Below are 18502 nucleotides of genomic sequence, written 5' to 3' on the forward strand. Positions count from 1 at the left end.
TGCCTATTTTGTGCAGAACATCTTCCCAGGAACCAGAAAAGCTTTCAAATATTGTTAAAGCTCCTCATAGCAATTCCATACAAGGAGAGACTATAGATAAGGAGCATTGATGACAAATAAGCTGAACTCTAACATGGTGGCAACTAGCAGGACAGCCTTGAGAGTTAATACCCAGAGGGACGCATTTCCCAGAGGTTCAAAGGAAAAACAGAACAAACTGTTCACAAAGGCCCAGTGAAACAAAGCGCTGGTGTAACAGACAAATAAGGATGTGCAGATATGCATCACTGAGGTCCACTAAGCTGGGAAAGGCCCAAAGGAAACACAATGGAAAACAGGCACTTGGCCAAGCGTAGACTGTTATTCACAGGGCAGCAAAAGGCATTTCTGACACACCAAGCGTATGACCAAATTTCCACATACCTAACATTTAATCAGTTAACCAACTAAGTTGGATCCAGGTTGGGAACCACCCCAGCCTGCGGGGCCTGGGGCTGCCTCTGGCTCTCAGCCCCTGCTGAAGCAATCCCTGTCTACAGCAGGCCAGGCTACTCATGGACAAAGGCTGCTCTGATGGAGCAGCCCCCTTCCTGTGGGTACCTGGGCCCACTGTAGCAGTCGCTGCCTGCAGGTGCCTGGGTCCATCACCGATAGGGGCTGCTCTGGATGAAAGCAGCCGTTGTCCAGCCCCAGAGAGGGCTCGCAGTGGAGCAGCCCCCTGCCCATGGCAGGTGGAGAACTGCTCCAGCCCCCCAACTGTTACCAGTTAACCTTTGACATCCCTGGTCTCAACACATTTCCACTAAACTGACTACTACTGTGACTGATTCCTTCATTGAGCATCAGGGCATCCTGAATGAAGAAGAGACAAAAGGATGTTAACTACTGGGTATTTGTGTAAACATGTAACCACTTGAAATGTTAGCAGTTACATGTTTACACATGAGGAGGGGTAAAGGCAGGAGCCAGTGCTCCCCCTGAAAGTCAGCTTGCACCTGTGCCCCCTGCTGTCTCTAATGGAGATGGGAGGAGTGTGGTGTGGTGGTGGGGAGAGGAAGCTCAGTTGACCAACGTGGGCATGCATAGAGTGTTGTCTTAAAAGCCGGTCTCCACCTCCCCCGCCCTTCCTTGCTGCCTCTGATACAGAGGCAGCAAAGGAGGGGCGAAGAAGTGCCACATAGCCAATGGGATTAACAAATAAGCCCAGGCTTATTGGTTAATCATGTAGTCAACTCCACAATGACATCCCTAGAAAAGACCCAAAGTAGAATGTTATTAAAAAAGAAGGGTTATAACCTTTAAAGTTCACTATTTTGAATGACTCACCTAGCCCTGTTACGACCATGGCACCTAGATCAGCAACATAGTTTCCTTTGCGAAATGTAGCAACTCTTCCTCCTACACGATCCTTTAAAAAGATAAAAATATATCAGCTATTTTCATTCAATCAAATTTAGAAAAAATATGAGCAATGAAGTCGCTCTTTCAAAAATCACTCCCCTGAAAGTCTGCCACAGATATCTAAAACAGGTTACCTGAGCTACAATAAGGCTATTTTTTCAGCTGAATATAACACATGAATCCAGAATTACTGTAGGCTAAGCAAGGATTTTGTGAATATGTTACAGTAGATCCCACAAGCAACATCCCCTCGGGATGGTAGGAATGAGGCGTTTCATCTGCATTAGTCAATAGTGATCATAGTACTACTTTACCAAGAACTTACTTGCTCAGATTCCAAGTGAAAGTCTAGTATTTAACAGATTGGTGGATTATTCCACATTGCTGCCTTTCAGAGTACTGATACTAGCATATTCCTGAAGCAATGGAGGATGTGGTTTGCCATCTAGTGGAGTAGGAGATATACTGCCATTTTCTGAGAGACTGCCTGAACTTTATAACACTAAGCCATGACTAAGACCAGATGGAGACAGTGTCTGATAAACCAAGAGCTGGATACACCTAGTATGCATAGTCATTTCTTTCCTCCCACTGCAGAATATGCAACTTGGGGAAGACAATAAGTGGGCTGATTGACTGGTTTGAATGAAAATTTGAAATCATTTTCAGAATGAACTGCATGTGAAGCCTGAGAAGACTATGAAGTGTATTGGGAGGGAACCCAAAAAAGATTCCCCACTCTTGCCTTAGATGTTCTCCACTCATCAATTTTAAAGGTTCTTGGGCTACTGCCACTAACGATCCTGGGTTTGAGTGGAATAGAAGCGCTCAAAGAAAGACTTTGGTGGCACCTGATAAGCACTTCTGCATCCATGTAGATATGGGCTGAAAGGTAGCTATTGTTTTCTAGACCATGTGGTTAGCTCTAGTATGCCCTCATTTATAGGGAAGAGCAATTCTGACCTAGGCGGATGTGGTCAAAACATTAATAAAATGAATGCGATTTCTCTCATGAAAGATTTAAACATTTAAAAACTCTCTGCCATGCAAGCTAGGAGACTCAGAAATGCTATAAAGTCTTCAATCAATGGAGCTGGAATGCTATGACTGCCTTGTCCCATCAGGATGACAACTTTTAATGGGGACTGGAGAAGCTGTTCTTCCATGACTCCCAGCGCTCCTTGGACTGATATTGGCAGATTGGGCTGAAATGCCTCCAAGGAGCCTGATCTCCTCTTCCTGGATCTAGAGGAACGGGCTCTGATGTGAAACACCTGAAAGATAGCCCCCAGTCAAGCCAGGGTGCAATGATATATAGGTACCTGCTCAGTTTTGGCTAACTGGTTCAATGCTACTTGTGTTTGCTGGGATAGCATCTTGCGAGAGAAATCTTGGCACAGGGTCTGGGGTCATGATCAGAAGAGAGGGGGGGTCCCTACTCAACACCAGGGAGAAGGTATAATAATGTGATGACAGTAAGAAAAAGCAGTGCTTTCTGAATGGCAATGCCATGTGCTGGTGTCTTGGCCCTTCCTCTGGGTGTTGTATCATGCCAAGGGTGACCTCTGAAGAGTTCCATGAAGGTATACATCAGTTCCTTAACCACACTCTTCATCAGTGATGGCTTACCTGTCATCACCTCCTCCTTTAACAAAGAGCTCCTATGTCCGGTCTTTGGTGTAATTATCGCTCTCTTCTCTCCAGGATGGTGCCCCTACTGTGTCTGGAGCCACATCTGCTATCCACCTGACCCTACCATTCAGTCTTACCTTTCTGTTGAATGACAAGTCTAATGAGAATGTTAGTACTGAAGGCACAGGTGCTGTGTCTGGGTATGTCTAGATTGTAGAGATTTTTCCAGGATACTAGAGGCATCCCAGAAAAGCTCCGCCGTATCCAAGAAACATGTCTGCTTTTCTGAAAAACACGGTTTTTCGGCATCTCTGCAAAACTCATTCTACAAGGAAGAAAGAGGCTCCCCCCCCCCCCCAGCATTCAGCCTAGTGTAGACAGGCCAAATATGTCAGAAAAGCTCCTTTGGAAGAAAAGTGGAAAATATCTAACTTTTCTTTGTAATCTAGACACAGCCTCAGTCTGTCCAGTGTCTGGGGCAGCATTCACTGAGAGTGGTTGCACAAGTGCCCAGCTTCAGAGAGATTCCAATGCCACCCAGCTGATTAGCACAGCGCTCACAGCTAGGTTTTATTTCCACTAGTGGTGCACATTTGCACATGCATCAGTACATATAAAATGCATTCCACACTTAGATGGAAAAAATTAGAAGGAACATTAGTCTGTGGCAACATCCAGTGTCAGAGACTAGGTGCCGAGCTGATTAGTGTCAATGTGGGCACTTTCAACGGTTTTCCCTGGCCTCTCCTTCTGGACTTCAGGGTGTTGTGTCTGCTTGGAAGGGCTCTCACTGAGAACCAGCAGTTTGGTTCTTTGGAGGTAAATGCCAGGTCTGAGATGACTCATCCATTCAGTAAGTGTCCTATCACCCATGACAATATCCTCCGATTTCAGTTTCAGTTACTGTGGCAGTTGGGCATGTGTGTCTGGAGAATGTTTGATCCTTTGTTCCCTTAATTGCCTTTGATCAGCCTTAGGATTAGCCTTCCCCTGTGTAACTAACAAGGGAGTAGGCCTGATCTGGGCAAGCAGGCTTTAAAAGCCAGAGCAACCAGGGGAGGGAAGCAGACTGGGGGCTGCAGACCGGGGTGGTTTAAGAGGGAGTTTGACAGAGGGAGGCCCGCTATGGTCAGGAAGATCTGCAACACCTGTGCCAGGACTGCTTCTGTCTTCTCCACCTGCACCTGTAGCCAGACAGAGCACCTGATCATGGATGCCTCTACCCAAATCCTGGTGTGGTTTTGCAGGACTGTAGTTTGCAATTCCCACTTACTGAAATCCAGGCTGATGGGATGGGGGGAAGGGAAGAAACCATCCAATGTGAAAGGTGCCTGCTGGTAGAATCTCAGGCAGCAGGTGGGAGAGCTAAAAGAGGAGGTGGCTAAGCTGAGGAGCATCCAAATCCATGAGGAATTCCTGGACAGTATTCATGTGGAGACAGCTGAGGTAGCTGGCAGCTGGTCACTTCTAGCAGCAGGCAGTGCTCCACTCCTGCTCCCAACCCTCCCACCGTGGTACTGGGAAACCGTTACACTCTTCTTGATACAGAAAATAACTAATCACCCCCCTACAGCTCAGGAGGAAAAGCCTCATACCCCCATGGCTGGTAGGTCTGCTGCCACCACTGGGAGGAGGAAATGTAAGGTACTGGTGGTCAGAGATGCCCTGACATGTCATCTTGGGAGATATGCTACCTGCTAGGGGCCCATATCTGAGATGTTACGGAGGCATTGTTGAGGATTATCCGGCCCTCTGACTACTAGCCCAAGCTACTCATCCATGTGGGCACTAATGATACTGCAAGGTGTGACACTGAGTAGATGAAGAGTGATTACAGAGTTTTGGGAGTACCAGTGAAGGAGTTTGGAGCACAGGTGGTATTCTCTTCAGTCCTTCCTGTCAAAGACAGAGACAGGTGCATCCTGGAAGTGAATGCCTGGCTGCGAAGATGGTGTCACGAGGAGGGCTTTGGCTTCCTCGACCACGGAATGCTATTCCAAGAAGGACTGCTAAGCAGGGATGGGGTTCACCCTTCGAGGAAAGGGAAGACTATATTTGGAGGCAGACTAGCTAACCTAGTGAGGAAGACTTTAAACTAAGTTAGTCAGGGGCAGATGACCAAAGCCCACAGGTAAACAAAGAACATAGAGACGTGAGAGATGGGCCAGAAATGGGAGGGAGTGTGGGCTATAACAGCAGAGAAAAAGGAGAGGCAAGGCAGAACTGGGAGGCAAGATCAAATCAGTATCTTAGATGCCTATATACAAATGCAAGTTGTATGGGTAATAAGCAGGAAGAACTGGAAGTGCTAACACACACACACACACACACACACAACTGACATTGTTAGTATAAGAGAGACTTGGTGGGATAATACACGATTCAAATATTGGTATAGAAGGGTACAGCTTAATCAGGAAGGATAGGTGAGGAAAAAAGCGAGGAGGTCTTGACTTATATATTAAAAATGTATACATTTGGATTGAGGTGTAGATGGACGGAAGAGACAGATGTGTTGAAAGTCTCTGGATTAGGCTAAAAGGTAAAAAAACAAGGGTGATGACATGCTAGGGGTCTACTACAGGCCACCTACCCAGGTAGAGGTGGGTGAGGCTTTTTTTTAAAACAACAACAAAATCATCCAAAAGTGCAGGATTTGGTGGTGATGGGGGACTTCCAACTATCCAGACATATGTTGGGAAACTAACAGCAGTACACAGACTATCCAATAAGTTCTTGGACTGCATTGAAGACAACTTTTTATTTCAGAAGGTTGAAAAACCTAGTGGGGAGAAGCTGTTCTAGATTTGATTTTAACAAATCGGGAGAAGCTGGTTGAGAATTTGAAAGTGGAAGGCAGCTTGGGTGAAAGTTATCATGAAATCATAGAGTTCGTGATTCTAAGGAATGGTAGAAGGGAGAACAGCAAAACAGACAATGGATTTCAGGAAGACAAACTTCGGTAAACTCAGAGCGCGGTTAGGTAAGGTCCCATGGGAAGCAAGACTAAGGAGAAAAATAACTCAAGAGAGTTCGAAATTTTTCAGAGGAACATTAAGGGTCCAAAAGAAAGCTATTCCACTGCATAGGAAAGAGAGAGAAAGTATGGTAAAAAAACCTGCCTTGGCTTAACCAGGAGAACTTGCATAATCTAAAAATCATAAAGAAATCATAAAAAGTATAAACTAAGACAATTTTCAAAGGATGAATATAAGCAAACAATACAGGTATGCAGGGGCAAGATTAGAAAGGCAAAGGCACAAAACGAGCTCAAATTAGCTACAGGTATAAAGAGTAACAAGACAACATTCTATAAATATATTAGAAGCAAGAGGAAGACTAAGGACTGGGTAGGCCCACTGCTCAGTGAGATAGGAGAAACAGTAACAGGAAACTTGGAAATGGCAGAGGCATTTAATGACGTCTTTGTTTTGGTCTTCACCAAGAAGTCTGATGATGATGGAATGCCTAACAGTGACTGCTAGAGGGAAGGGATGGGGTTTAAGATAAAATAAAAAAGAACAAGTTAAAAATCAGTTAGAAAAAGACAGATGTCTGCAAGTCACCAGGGCCTGATTAAATGCATCCTAGAATACTCAGGAGCTGATAGGAGGTATCAGAGCCTTTAGCTATCATCTTTGAAAAATCATGGAAGACGGGAGAGATTCCAGAAGACTGGAAAAGGGCAAATATCATGCCCATCTACAAAAAGGGAAATAAGAATAACCCAGGAAACTACAGACCATTCAGTTTAACTTCGGTGCCAGGAAAGATAATGGAGCAAGTAATTAAGGAAATCATCTGCAAACACCTAGAAGATAATAAGGTGATAGGTAACAGCCAGCATGGATTTGTAAAGAACAAATCATGTCAAACCAATCTGATAGCTTTCTTTCATAGGCTAACAAGTCTTGCGGATAAGGGAGAAGAGGTGGATGTGGTTTACCTACACTTTAGTAAGGCATTTGATATGGTCTCGCACAATCTTCTTATCAATAAACTCGGCAAATACAACATAGATGGGACTACGATAAGGTAGATGCATAACTGGCTGGATAACCATTCTCAGGGTAGTTATTAATGGTTCACAATCCTGCTGGAAGGGCATAACAAGTGGGATTCTACAGGGGGTCTGTTTTGGGACCAGTTCTGTTAAATATTTTCATCAACGATTTAGATACTGGCATAGAGAGTACGCTTATTAAGTTTGCAGATGATATTAAGCTGGGAGGGGTTGCAACTGCATTGGAGGGGTTGCAACTGCATAGGGTCATAGTTCAAAATGATCTGGAAAAACTCCAGAAATGGTCTGAGGTAAATAGGATTAAGTTTAATAAGGACAAATGCAAAGTGCTTCACTTAGGAAGGAACAATCAGTTTCACACATACAGAATGGGAAGCAAGTCTAGGAAGGAGTATTGCAGAAAGAGATCTAGGCATCATAGTGGACCACAAGCTAAATGAGTCAACAATGTGACGCTGTTGCAAAAAAAGCAAACGTGATTCTGGGACACATTAACAGAAGTGTTGAGAGCAAGATAAGAGAAGTAATTCTTCTGCTGTACGCTGAGCTGATTAGGCCTAAATTGGAGTACTGTGCCAAGTTCTGAGCACCACATTTCAAAAAAGATGGAGAAACTGGAAAGGGTGTAGAGCAAGGGTTCCCAAACTTTTTGACCCAGAGACCAGTACATCCATTCTCAAGCTTTTGGAGGACTGATAACAGTCATTTGCATATTCATTATACAAATGAATATTCAAATAAGCTGTTGCTGGTCCTCCCAAAGCCCCCAGTGCCAGCTTTAGCAAGGCTTGTGATACAGTCACCCACAATATTCTTGGCAGCAAGTTAAGGAAATATGCCATCGATGCCCGAATTCCAGGCCGCAAATCTGGCCCACCTCTGCAGATAAGTTAGTCTCGTAATGGGTCTCCTGGAATTAAGATGTTTCTGACCCTTCGAGACAGCGTTAGCTCTTTGTCTGAGAGCCAACAAGCATCCAGGCTCGCAGGTTTAGTGTATGTAGCTTGGGGTGTGGTTTATACCCCCTGTCCTGAGTCAAGAGAGCTTGTACCAGGAAAAACTTGTACAGCTGACGTGTGCTGAGTTGGAGTATGCTAGGATACCAAATCTGTGTCTGCCAATTGGGACTATGACTCGTGCTGCTTCCTGTTTGACCTGTATTACCGTTTGGTGTATTACAGATATAGGTGGAAATGCATACGCTAGTGGGACAACCCAGTGCATTGCAAATGCATCTCCTAAAGCTCATGGTCCACTGCCCGCTCTGGAACAATGCAGAGGGACCTCTGACAGATTTGTTGATCTCCTCTTTGTGGTTCTGTGGGAATTGTTTGCTAAGGGCATCCATTAGTACATTGTCCTTGTCCGGCAAATGTATAGCAATAGACGTAGCATTGTGCATAATACACCAGAGCCATAGTTTCATTGCTTCTGCACATAGGCTGAAGACCTCGCTCCCCCCTGCCTGTTTATGTAATGTGTCAGACAATTTCACAATGGCAATATCTTTACAGTTTTGTTTCATATGTGCAGAAGCAGTTGGGAGCATGCCCCGACTGCTCTGGGCTCCAGCACACTGATGTGAAGCTGGGACTCTTTGCATGTCCACTGTCCCTGTAATATCACACTCCCCAGATGGACTCCCCATCCCAGCAGGATAGTCGTGAGTGACACGGATGATGTCGTGTCTGAAGTAGAAGTCCTATACCAACATTGTTTAAGTCTATCCACCAATTTAGAGTACACGGAGCGTAGCCATGCCTGCAACAGCCTCATATGGAGATGGGCATTTGGGACACTTATGTGTCCGAGTATTTGCAGGCATGTACATGCAATGGCGTGTGCCACTCTGTGCAACTTGATCGTGTACGTACATTCTCGACCAGCAGTGGGTGGGCAGCGAGGCTAGGCTATGCCTCGAGTGCAGGCCAATTGTACCCCTAAAAAGTCCTGCGTCTGGGTAGGAGTGAGGGTGCACTTTTCCAAATTCAGGAAGAGTCCGAGTGTGTCGAATAATGATCCTGTGGGCTCCCGTGATTGTTCTGTGTCATCATAGGAGGACACCACGAACAAACAATCGTCAAGATATGGAAATGTTTGTTTTCTTCGCAGGTATGCGGCTACTACGTACAGAACTTTGGAAGAGACTGTGGGTGCTGTCGACAGCCCAAAGGGGAGCACCCTGTGCTGATAGTGTAAGCCCTTGATGGAGAACCTGAGGAATTGTCTGAGAGCTAGGTGAAGAGATATATGAAAATGTGCATCCTTGAGGTCGAGCCATGCGCCTTTCTCCAAGGTCGGTATGATCTTTGCTCGCGTGACCATCTTGAACCGTTGATACTTGACGAACCGTTTGAGTGCACATAGGTCCAAGATAGACCTACACCCCCCTGATTTCTTGACAAAAAGTATCGAGAATAAAATCCCCTTCCTCTGTAGCAGCTGGGTACCTCCTCTATAGCACCTAGTTCTAGGAGGCGCTGTGCTTTTTCTGGGAGAGCCAACTCATGAGAGAGAGGGGGGAAGAGAGTTGGTTTGGTGGAACTGCTGTAAACGGTATGCCGTATCTGGTTCATATTCTTTCTAGGACCCACTGATCCGAGTTCATGGTTTTCCATGCTGAGTAGAATGCGGCAAGTCTCTCCAAATATTTGTCTGCTTGGTTGTACCTACCCTGGAGAAATCGGGGGCTTTTGTACCCTCGACCAAATTCTCAAATTTCCGGACGTGAGGCCAGGGTTGATGATTGCTCATTTGACTGTCTTCGTCAAGTTTCACTCATACACCTTTTGTTCTCACTGGGTCTTTGCTGTTGTGTATCCCCTGATGGTCTGAACCTCTGTTTATATTGTTCGTATTGTTGCCTCTTGGCTCTGGGCAGTTGTATCCCTAGTGTGTGGAGCATCACCCTGGAGTCCTTCAATGCATGGAGAGCTCAGCTTTGTTGCCTCTGCAAAGGGCTTCTCACCTTTGGATGGGAGATCCTCGATGTTCGGACTGAACTTCCCTTGGGAACCCCGACAGTACAACCATGACATCCATATTCTCACTACTGCGGATGCCCTCAACCTGGCCACCGTATCCACTGTATCTAATGCAGCCTGTAGAGCTGTTTGGGGAATCAATGAGCCTTCTCTATTTGATTCAAATTGCTCCTTCACATCCTCTGGTATACATTGAACAAAGGAATTGAATGATTCAACCATGTTGTGAACTATTTTGCTAGTGGGGCCACAATTTGCAACGTGCAGCTGGAGGGAGGCTGAGGAGTAGGCTCTCTTCCCCATAGCGTCCAGCCTTTTTGTCTCTTTATCACGGCTTGGTGTTCTCGGTACTTTTGTTGTTTCCCCCTCTGATTGGCTGCTTCGACCACTAGTGAATTAGGGGAAGGGAGAGAAAGGAGGAATTGGACCTCTGTGGAGGCATTGTCTAGCTTTTGCGATATTGGAGGCACTGATTCCGGAGTTTTCCAGGTGAATTTAGCTAGTTCCATCAATGCTTTGTTCATCGGTAAAGCCAGCCTGGTACGTTGAGGTAAGATGAGCATGCTCGTGAGATCATATTTGGACTGTGTTACATTGGAAAGTTTTATGGCAAGGGTCTCCACGACCCTCCTAAATGGTCTTGGAACCTTCCAAAGTCATCCCCTCTGACTGGTGATGCGGGAGACTGTCTTCCTCCGTCGTGGAATAGGAATTATTGGACAGAATAGAGAAGCCTGTGTTGCATCCTCCATAGGTGACTGACTGTCGGGGTCAGCTCGGTTCCCGTCAGCTCACCTTCGGGTATTCACATGAGCAGGACTCGACAAATAATACAATCTACTGGCCACAGGCGAGTAGATTGTAACCCGGAAGAGCCGGGTTTGGGCAATCTGCACGTGCGCAGATCGCCGGACAGCACAGCTGGCGAGCAAGGCTCGCCGCGGTTCGGCGAGCCCTGCACATGCGCACACTATGCTGCTGGGGCACAGTCCACACAACTGTGGGGTCAGTACGGCACCACAGAGTCCTAATAGGCCCACTGGGGGGGAAGGGGGCATCGGTGGGGGCATCCACTTGTGCCCTCTAACATTTCCACATTTGCGGTTGTTGTGGTTCCGCATATAGAGGGCATGACTTTGGAAGGTTCCAAGACCGTTTAGGAGGTGCTGACCCATTGGCTGCTCCTCCTCATCATCACTAAATCTAGCTGATGTTTCTGATGCTGGTGTCGAGGAGAACAGAGAACCTCTACCCCGTGAGATGCCATCGGTACTGACTACTGGTGAGCATGGTACCAATCCTACTGTGAGGTCCATCTCTCATGAGCCTTGGTACCAAAGTATGCAGATACATTGCTATGTAGCTCCATACAGCTGCCTGCGTCGGTACCAATGGTACTGCAGCTTGCTTGCTCCTCCGCAGTACCATGTTACTGTGTGGAGAGCTACAAGCATGGCCAGCAGCTCAGTGCTTCATATTAGGGTCACAGCTTTTCTTTAAGCCAGACCCCTTATCCTGCTTTTGAGAGCCCTGCACTTGTGGCACTCTGATCAGCCTCCTTCGTCTGTTTGTCTGAGAGGCTGAGGCTCAGCAGGGGACCAGGAGTGTTTCATGCTTCACTCTAGATCCTGCTCTCTAGCACGTCCCTGCTTGGTAGTGCTCCTCCTGCCCAAGAGTGTTCTCTGTAACTGGGGGGAAGAGGGGAGGCGATGTCGAATGAGGCTGTGACACAGCCATGTTGTCCAAAAGACTAGTCTTCTGTGTAATTTTGTCACCCTCTTAGAGTGCGGGACGAGCTTCTAACAATGTGAGCACAGACTGACAGAATGGTCTTGCCCTAGGCAACGCAGGCACTGCTCATGCCTCTCTGCTGCTGTAGATTCAGTGATTTGTCGAGCCCTGCCCATAAGGCATTTTCCTACAAAGTCCATCCAGCTGAACATAAGGAGTTAGATGGAAGACTGACTGACTTTAAGGCTGGAAAGGATCATCATGAGCATCTAGTCTAACTGCCTGCACATTAGGTCACAGAACCTCACCCACCAACTTCTGTAACAGTCCTAGTTCCTTTGACTGAGTTACAAAAGTAATTGAATCATGATTTAATGACTTCAAGTTACAGAGAATTTGCCATTTACACTAGTTTAAACATGCAAATAAACTGTGCTCCATATTGCAAAGGAAAGTGAACCTGCCTCTCTATCCCCTCACTGGTCTCTGCCAATCTGGCCTGGCGAAAAATTTCTTCCTGACCCTGAACATGTGAGCAAGACCTTCCAGCCAGTCACCTGGCTTATGCCAGACACCCTCACCCCAAACACTATGCTTTCTCTATTATGGAGAAAAACAGGCTGTGGTGCTGCTGTGATATTTGATATAACTGAAGTGTGTTATATTCTGGATGGACTGCTAGGGAGATGAAAGAATGAAAATTAGATCACAAGGCTCACTAATCAAGGAAGCAGATTGTTTTGGATCACATTCTTGCATGGACAACTGCCAAAAGATGCACTCTGAGGCCAAAGAATTCCATCTCAATATTGGTGGAAACATGGAAAGGGCTTTTCTAATGATCTTCTGGACTTCACAAGAGTAATAGAACAGCACTGGTTGCAGCTCCTGGTCAAGAAGTATGATGGCACTACTGCACTTTTAAGAGTCAGGTACACTGAACAAATAAAAAGGAATATTCCTGTTTCTGAGCTGAAGGAAATCCAGCCACCTACCTAGTTGCCCACCTGAATTGGCAATGGTCACAGCCAGAAGTTCCTAGTCCCACTGTATGTTGTTACAGAGCATCCAATCATACCAGTACTTTATCACTTGTAAATATTGGCTAAATAAATTTCATTAGCTAAATTCTCTCTTTGATCAGCAAGTTCATACCCTGGCTTCCAGAAGCGTGACATCCATCCCAAAACTCTGTAACTGGCGAGCTGCAGCCAAGCCAGAGACTCCAGAACCTATAATGATCACCTTGCCAGTCTTCTTCGCTAGAAAAATGAAAGCATAAGTTATTGGCTACACATGTGTAATGGTACAAGCATAGGAGTCCAAGTAAATTTCAGTCCTGAAATTAAGGATGGAAGTCTACTTCAAAACATTCTAATAATGCTTCATCACAGCTAATTATTAGAAGGAAAAAAAATGTATAATTCTCAATTAAATGTAGTCAGTACTTAGTAGCCAGCAGAAGTTAATGATAAGAAAATGCAGGTAAACCACAATCTAGGTAGAAAACAGTAAAGACCCTAGATTGCATGTTCAGACAGGGTAATGGGGGCCAGCATGGTACCTAACCAGGAGGGACCTCCCTAACAGACATTTCCTCTCTGGGAAAAGAGGCAGTTGCAGGAGGACTGTGCAGCTGAGCAAAGGAATGAGCTCACTTGTCATTCTGAAGGAATGTGTCTTTCCCTGTTTCATGGAGAAAGTTGGAAGCATTGGGCAGGACTGCATTGGGTCAGATGTTTGTTTGAATGTGCAATCTATACACATTCACAGGCATCGGTACAAGATGCAGGCATACAGGGCCATAGAGGTGGCTTAGATTTGAAAGGGAAGTTATTTTTAAATAATGGAGAAGCTGCAATAGTCCTCTTTGAATTGTGTTCCCAAGCAAAACTCCTATCACACTCAGATTTGTGAACCTTTGAGGTAGTGTCAGTAGAAGTGAATTAGCATGACATCCCTCGCTTCCACAGGTGAGTCACATTTCATCTGGAAACTACAATTCTCTCAGCTTCCCAAAACCTTGTAAGCAGTCCTGAATTAAGCAGGAAATGGGATGCCCAAAGCAAGGCAATCCAAACAATGACAATGCAACACTGGGGAAACAGAAAAGAACCCCCCCCACACACACACACACACACCAGTGCAGGATCCTCAAACTAAGGAAAAAGGGTGAATAATTTGAGAGATGATGCATCTTAGGGATGTAAAAGAGTAGTCAAATAATAGACTACCTGATAAACCTACACTTATTGTGTAGTTGAGTGGACTACACACATTTCCCACCTGCCCTTGCTGCCTCTGTATTTGAGACGGCAAAGGTGGTGGTGGGGTGGGGGAAGAGGGTGCAGGAGCCAGTGCTGGGGGGAGCCAGCTTAAAAGCCGATTCTCCCCAGCACAGTCTCTGTGGTGTGGTGAGTGGACAAGGGAGGCAGAGTTGCACCGAGGAACCCGGCACGAGTGGGGACTGGGTCCCAACTGCTGTGCTTTGGCCTCTGAAATGTAGCAAGAGCCACCCGCAGCTCTTACTACATTTCAAAAGCAGAGGCACAGTGACTAATCAAAATTTAACATCCATAATGCATACAGGCTTGTTTACTATAATGGCATAGATAGGACCTCGCCTCCCTCCATGACTATATCTTTAAAGGACTCTATTAAAAAAAAAAAAAAGTAGAAAAGCTATATATAACTTCAAAAAACTTTAAAAAAATGTACTGCTCTTGCACAATAATATTAGACTATTTCCCAGCCACTTCAGTAAGAACTAAGACTACAGCAAGTTGGGAAATTTTAAAACCCAAGTGTTACACAAACGTACAATAAAGTGTGAAATACTTGTGAAATGTGAAACATATTTTAATCCAAAGTAACTCAAATATAGGGTAAGCAGTGCTCATATTGTGGTGACGAATGACAAATATCTACAAATATAATGTTAAACTTGTCAAATAATTCAACTTTGGGCTCAGAAAAAATTGCAAAATTTCAGCCAAAAGAAAAATTGTGGAAGCCAAATCAAGAACACCAAACAGCATAACCTTTAAAGCCTTTACTAGTGTTCCAATATCATGGTGCTAAAAATTAGGTACATTTTGGGCCCACAGACCACACAAAAAAATTTAATTTAAAATCATTTGTAAACCTACTTGGTAGAGGCTTTACCCTTTTGTAGATACCGAAGTTGATTAGACCATGACGTTCTAGATAGCTGTGCACTCTGTGAACTAGAACAGTGTCACCTACAAAATAAAAGATTAAATAATTATGTATTTTAATTATTCGCTATATTAAAATAATCTATAGTCACATTAACTGGCTGGCCCACTGGATTTACACAAACTGAAGAACTAGTTACACTCATGCCCACCTTTAAGAGACTTTGCTATACTCACCCCACCCATGTAAATAAAAACCATTTACTTAGCAAAAGATGAAGAGCAATGCAGATGTTGTGTAGGGCATATAGCACAAGGGAAAGTTATCCAGCACTTGTTTGCTTCTTACTTTTGGAGTACAAAAAAGCTTTAAACAAAGGCCTGAATGACAGATTCAAGCTGTGGATGTATTCAAGAGGGACTTTTTAAGCCAAAAAAATTCAATATTTCTAAGAACCTGATATGATTGCTTTGCCATTTAACAACTACTATCTTCTTGTTCTTTTTTCTTTAATATGATCTTTTAATTATAAAGACTAAAGGACTCGCTGGCAGCAGGATATTTTGGGTAAGATTGATCCTACTAACGACCCGGGAATGTGGCTAGTCCTTTGCCCTAAGAATAACATTTTACATATTGAGAAGAGTTTCAAAAATAACTTCTCGCTGTACTGGTCTTAGGTACAGACTGGAGAGCCAGAGAAATGGAATGCAATAAGAGGGATATGTGATTTTTTAAAAGCTTCTTGACATCAGCATGGGGATCAGAAGCACAGTTTGTGATTAGTTGAGGAGTTTTAACCAGCCTTAGGAATACCTGCTCTACTGCCTTTGGCATTTTTAGTGAGGGCTATTTCAGGAACCCACGTCACATCCCCTTCCTGCTTAATGACTTTACTTAATTTGTATGCGAGTAGTAAGCAGAGGGGAGATAGAGGAACAGCGGGAAATGGCATGCTGCTTCTGCTTTTGAAGTGTACAAGAGCCCAATGTTTCGCTGGGGATCTTCTACATTTCAAAAGCAGAGACCTGGGGCTCCCTGTGGGTCTTCCTTTTGAAATGTACAAGAATGTAAAGAAATGTTTGACTCCCAATTCTTTCAAAAGGTAATTGTGACGGGCCGGAGATGGCCCGCAAGGAGGAACGCCAAGGGGGGCTGAGGGAGAAACAGAGCCGCGGTCTGTCTGGCTCCCGGCGCGCGTATGCCGGCGGCAGGCACAGGGGCTGACAGGCCGGGCAGGACAGGAGCGCGCGCCAATGCTGGAGGGGCGGTGCGCCGGTGAGACGTCATCTCCGGCGGGCCATTTAAAAAGGGCCCGCCGGCAGCGCGGAGGGGGCACGCCCTCGGAGGCCGGCTCCCACAGGGTTTGGGGCCGACACGGGGAGACGCCACCCCGGGGAACCCGGATTCCCAGCGAGGACCCCTGCGGCGAGGGGTTGAAGATGCCTGCGGCAGCTGACCACTGGCGGGACTGGATCCTGTGACGAAGGACAGACTACGCCCTCATCGAGTGACTGAGCCACGGTAGGCTACGGGGACCCCACGGGGAGGCCGACGGGGAGGAAGCAGCCCGGGGCGGGGCCCTTTTGGCGTCCGTGGGTGGACGCGTTTCGGGAAGGAATCCCATGTCCGCCGCACAGGGAGCTAGCTGACCCCTGTGCTTGGGGCCCTGGGCTGGGACCCGGTGGAGAGGGTGGGCCCTGGTCCCCCTCTCCTCCCGCCGTCATCGGGAGCTGCAGGGCGCACCAGCGCCAACGAGCCGGAGCCACTGGCAGAAACCGCGGGGAAGAACCCCGCTTAAAGGGACAGGCAACCTCTGGGTTCGCAGATTCCCCAGACTCGGCTGAGCAGGGTGATCGTGCCCAAAGGCGTTAAATTGGACTAGACTCCGGGACCAACGGGCCGGAGTCCGGCGACAGGGTCTGCCGAACCCCTCGCCCGGGGCAGGAGAATGTGGGTAGGAGACCAACGCGGGTGAGGGTAAGAAGTAGGCCGCGGGGGACGGGGGATAACCCGTTTTAACCCTGGCAGGTACAATGGATCTGAAACAGCTTTTGGACTGGGTGAGCGAGACCCAGAGACAGCAGCAACAGCAGCAAGCGCAAATGCTGCAACAGCTAGCCTCCCAGTTCCAGGACCAGCAAAGACAGCTGGTCCAGGAGCTGGCGGTGCAGCACGAGAAGTGGCTCCAGACCGCGGGCCCTCTGAGTCCCGGTTGGACCGAAGAAGATGACGGGGGAAAACGTTGGGCTCCCTGCCCGTGCAACTGACGAAGATGGGGCCAGAGGATGACCCGGAGGCGTACCTCACAACTTTCGAGATGGTAGCCACGGCCGTGCGGTGGCAGGAGGAACATGGGGCCAGCAATGTGGCCCAATATTTAACTGGCCCCGCACAGATGGCCTACCAGGGCCTGTCTGCCAAAGACGCGCTGCGCTATTTTCCAGTTAAGGATGCGATCCTCGACCAATTGGGGGTCACTCCTGAGACCTACCGCCAGCGCTTTCGGCGGGAACGGTTCCAGCAAGGAGAGCGACCCCGGGCCTTTGCCCAGCGACGCCGGGATTCGGCGTGGAGGTGATTGGAGCCGGAGCAGCGGACGGGGACCCAGGTGGCCGAGGTCGTCGTCTTGGAACACTTCATCCATGCCATCCCGCGAGAAACTCAAGGTTGGGTGCGGCGGCACCAGCCCACCACGGTGGCTGAGGCCGTTACCCTCGTAGACGCCCATCTCACAGCTGAAAGCAGGGATGGGACTAGCTACCGAGAGAAACCGCCGGGTATGCCCGGGAGTAAGCCCCCGTCCCAACCGGGGGGGGGGGGGGCGCCGGGGAAAAAGGGAGGGGCACAGACAGAAGCCCCCAAAGGACGACGCCCGTTCCTAGCCCCCATCTGGCCCGGGCAGGCGCGGGGAGATCTAGAAGAGGATAATGGGGGGGCAGAGGACAGGACCCAAGAAAGCAGGAAGGGCCCGTCCCGCAACGCCTGTTTTCAGTGCGGCCAAGAGGGCCACTTCAAGAGATTGCCCACTGATGGACTGCACCCTGAGCCAGACCATGCCACCCCAGGTTCTGGCTGATGGTCACCCTGTGACTGGAGGGGCGGGTGGTACAGGCAGTGGTGGACTCAGGATCTACCCTCACGCTGGTGAGAGAGGACTTGCTGCAACGGGCCCCTACTACAGGGGAAGTGGTCTGGATGACGTGCATCCACGGGGATGTCAGAGCCTATCCGATGGTATGGGCCCACCTCTCAGACGGGCGACTGGCCAGACGATGGCGGGTGGGCAGAGCACCGGTACTACCCTGCCCTGTGATGCTAGGCCGCGATTGGCCGGGGTTCCGACAGTTGTTCCAGGTGAAGAACCCCCCAGAGAGACGAGCCCCGGGGAGTGGCACGCGCCAGAAGGTGGAAGGGTATGTACACTCCGAAGCCCCAGGGACGGACGGAGGATGGCCACGACCACCGAGGAACCCGGGAGCAGGTTCAACCCCGACGGCCGGATCCGGAGGCCCCGGGGATTTCGTGGCAGAGCAGCAGGAGGACCTCACACTGAAATACACTTGGGAAC

General features: G+C 47.6%; 1 protein-coding gene across 2 annotated transcripts in view; it reads right to left on the reverse strand.

The window, feature by feature from the left end:
- Positions 1-18502, reverse strand: part of KDM1A (lysine demethylase 1A) — a 143575-nt gene that overhangs the window by 71966 nt on the left and 53107 nt on the right. For both annotated transcript variants that reach the window (XM_075908909.2, XM_075908908.2), the window contains 3 exons: positions 14922-15014; positions 12928-13034; positions 1327-1408 (listed from right to left, as the gene is read on the reverse strand). In XM_075908909.2, coding sequence (XP_075765024.1) covers positions 1327-1408; positions 12928-13034; positions 14922-15014 — 282 coding nt within the window. The remainder of the gene's footprint in view (positions 1-1326; positions 1409-12927; positions 13035-14921; positions 15015-18502) is intronic.

The sequence above is a fragment of the Pelodiscus sinensis genome, chromosome 26 (genome assembly GCF_052426305.1).
Source record: "Pelodiscus sinensis isolate ZL-2025 chromosome 26, ASM5242630v1, whole genome shotgun sequence".
Classification (NCBI taxonomy): Eukaryota; Metazoa; Chordata; order Testudines; family Trionychidae; genus Pelodiscus; species Pelodiscus sinensis.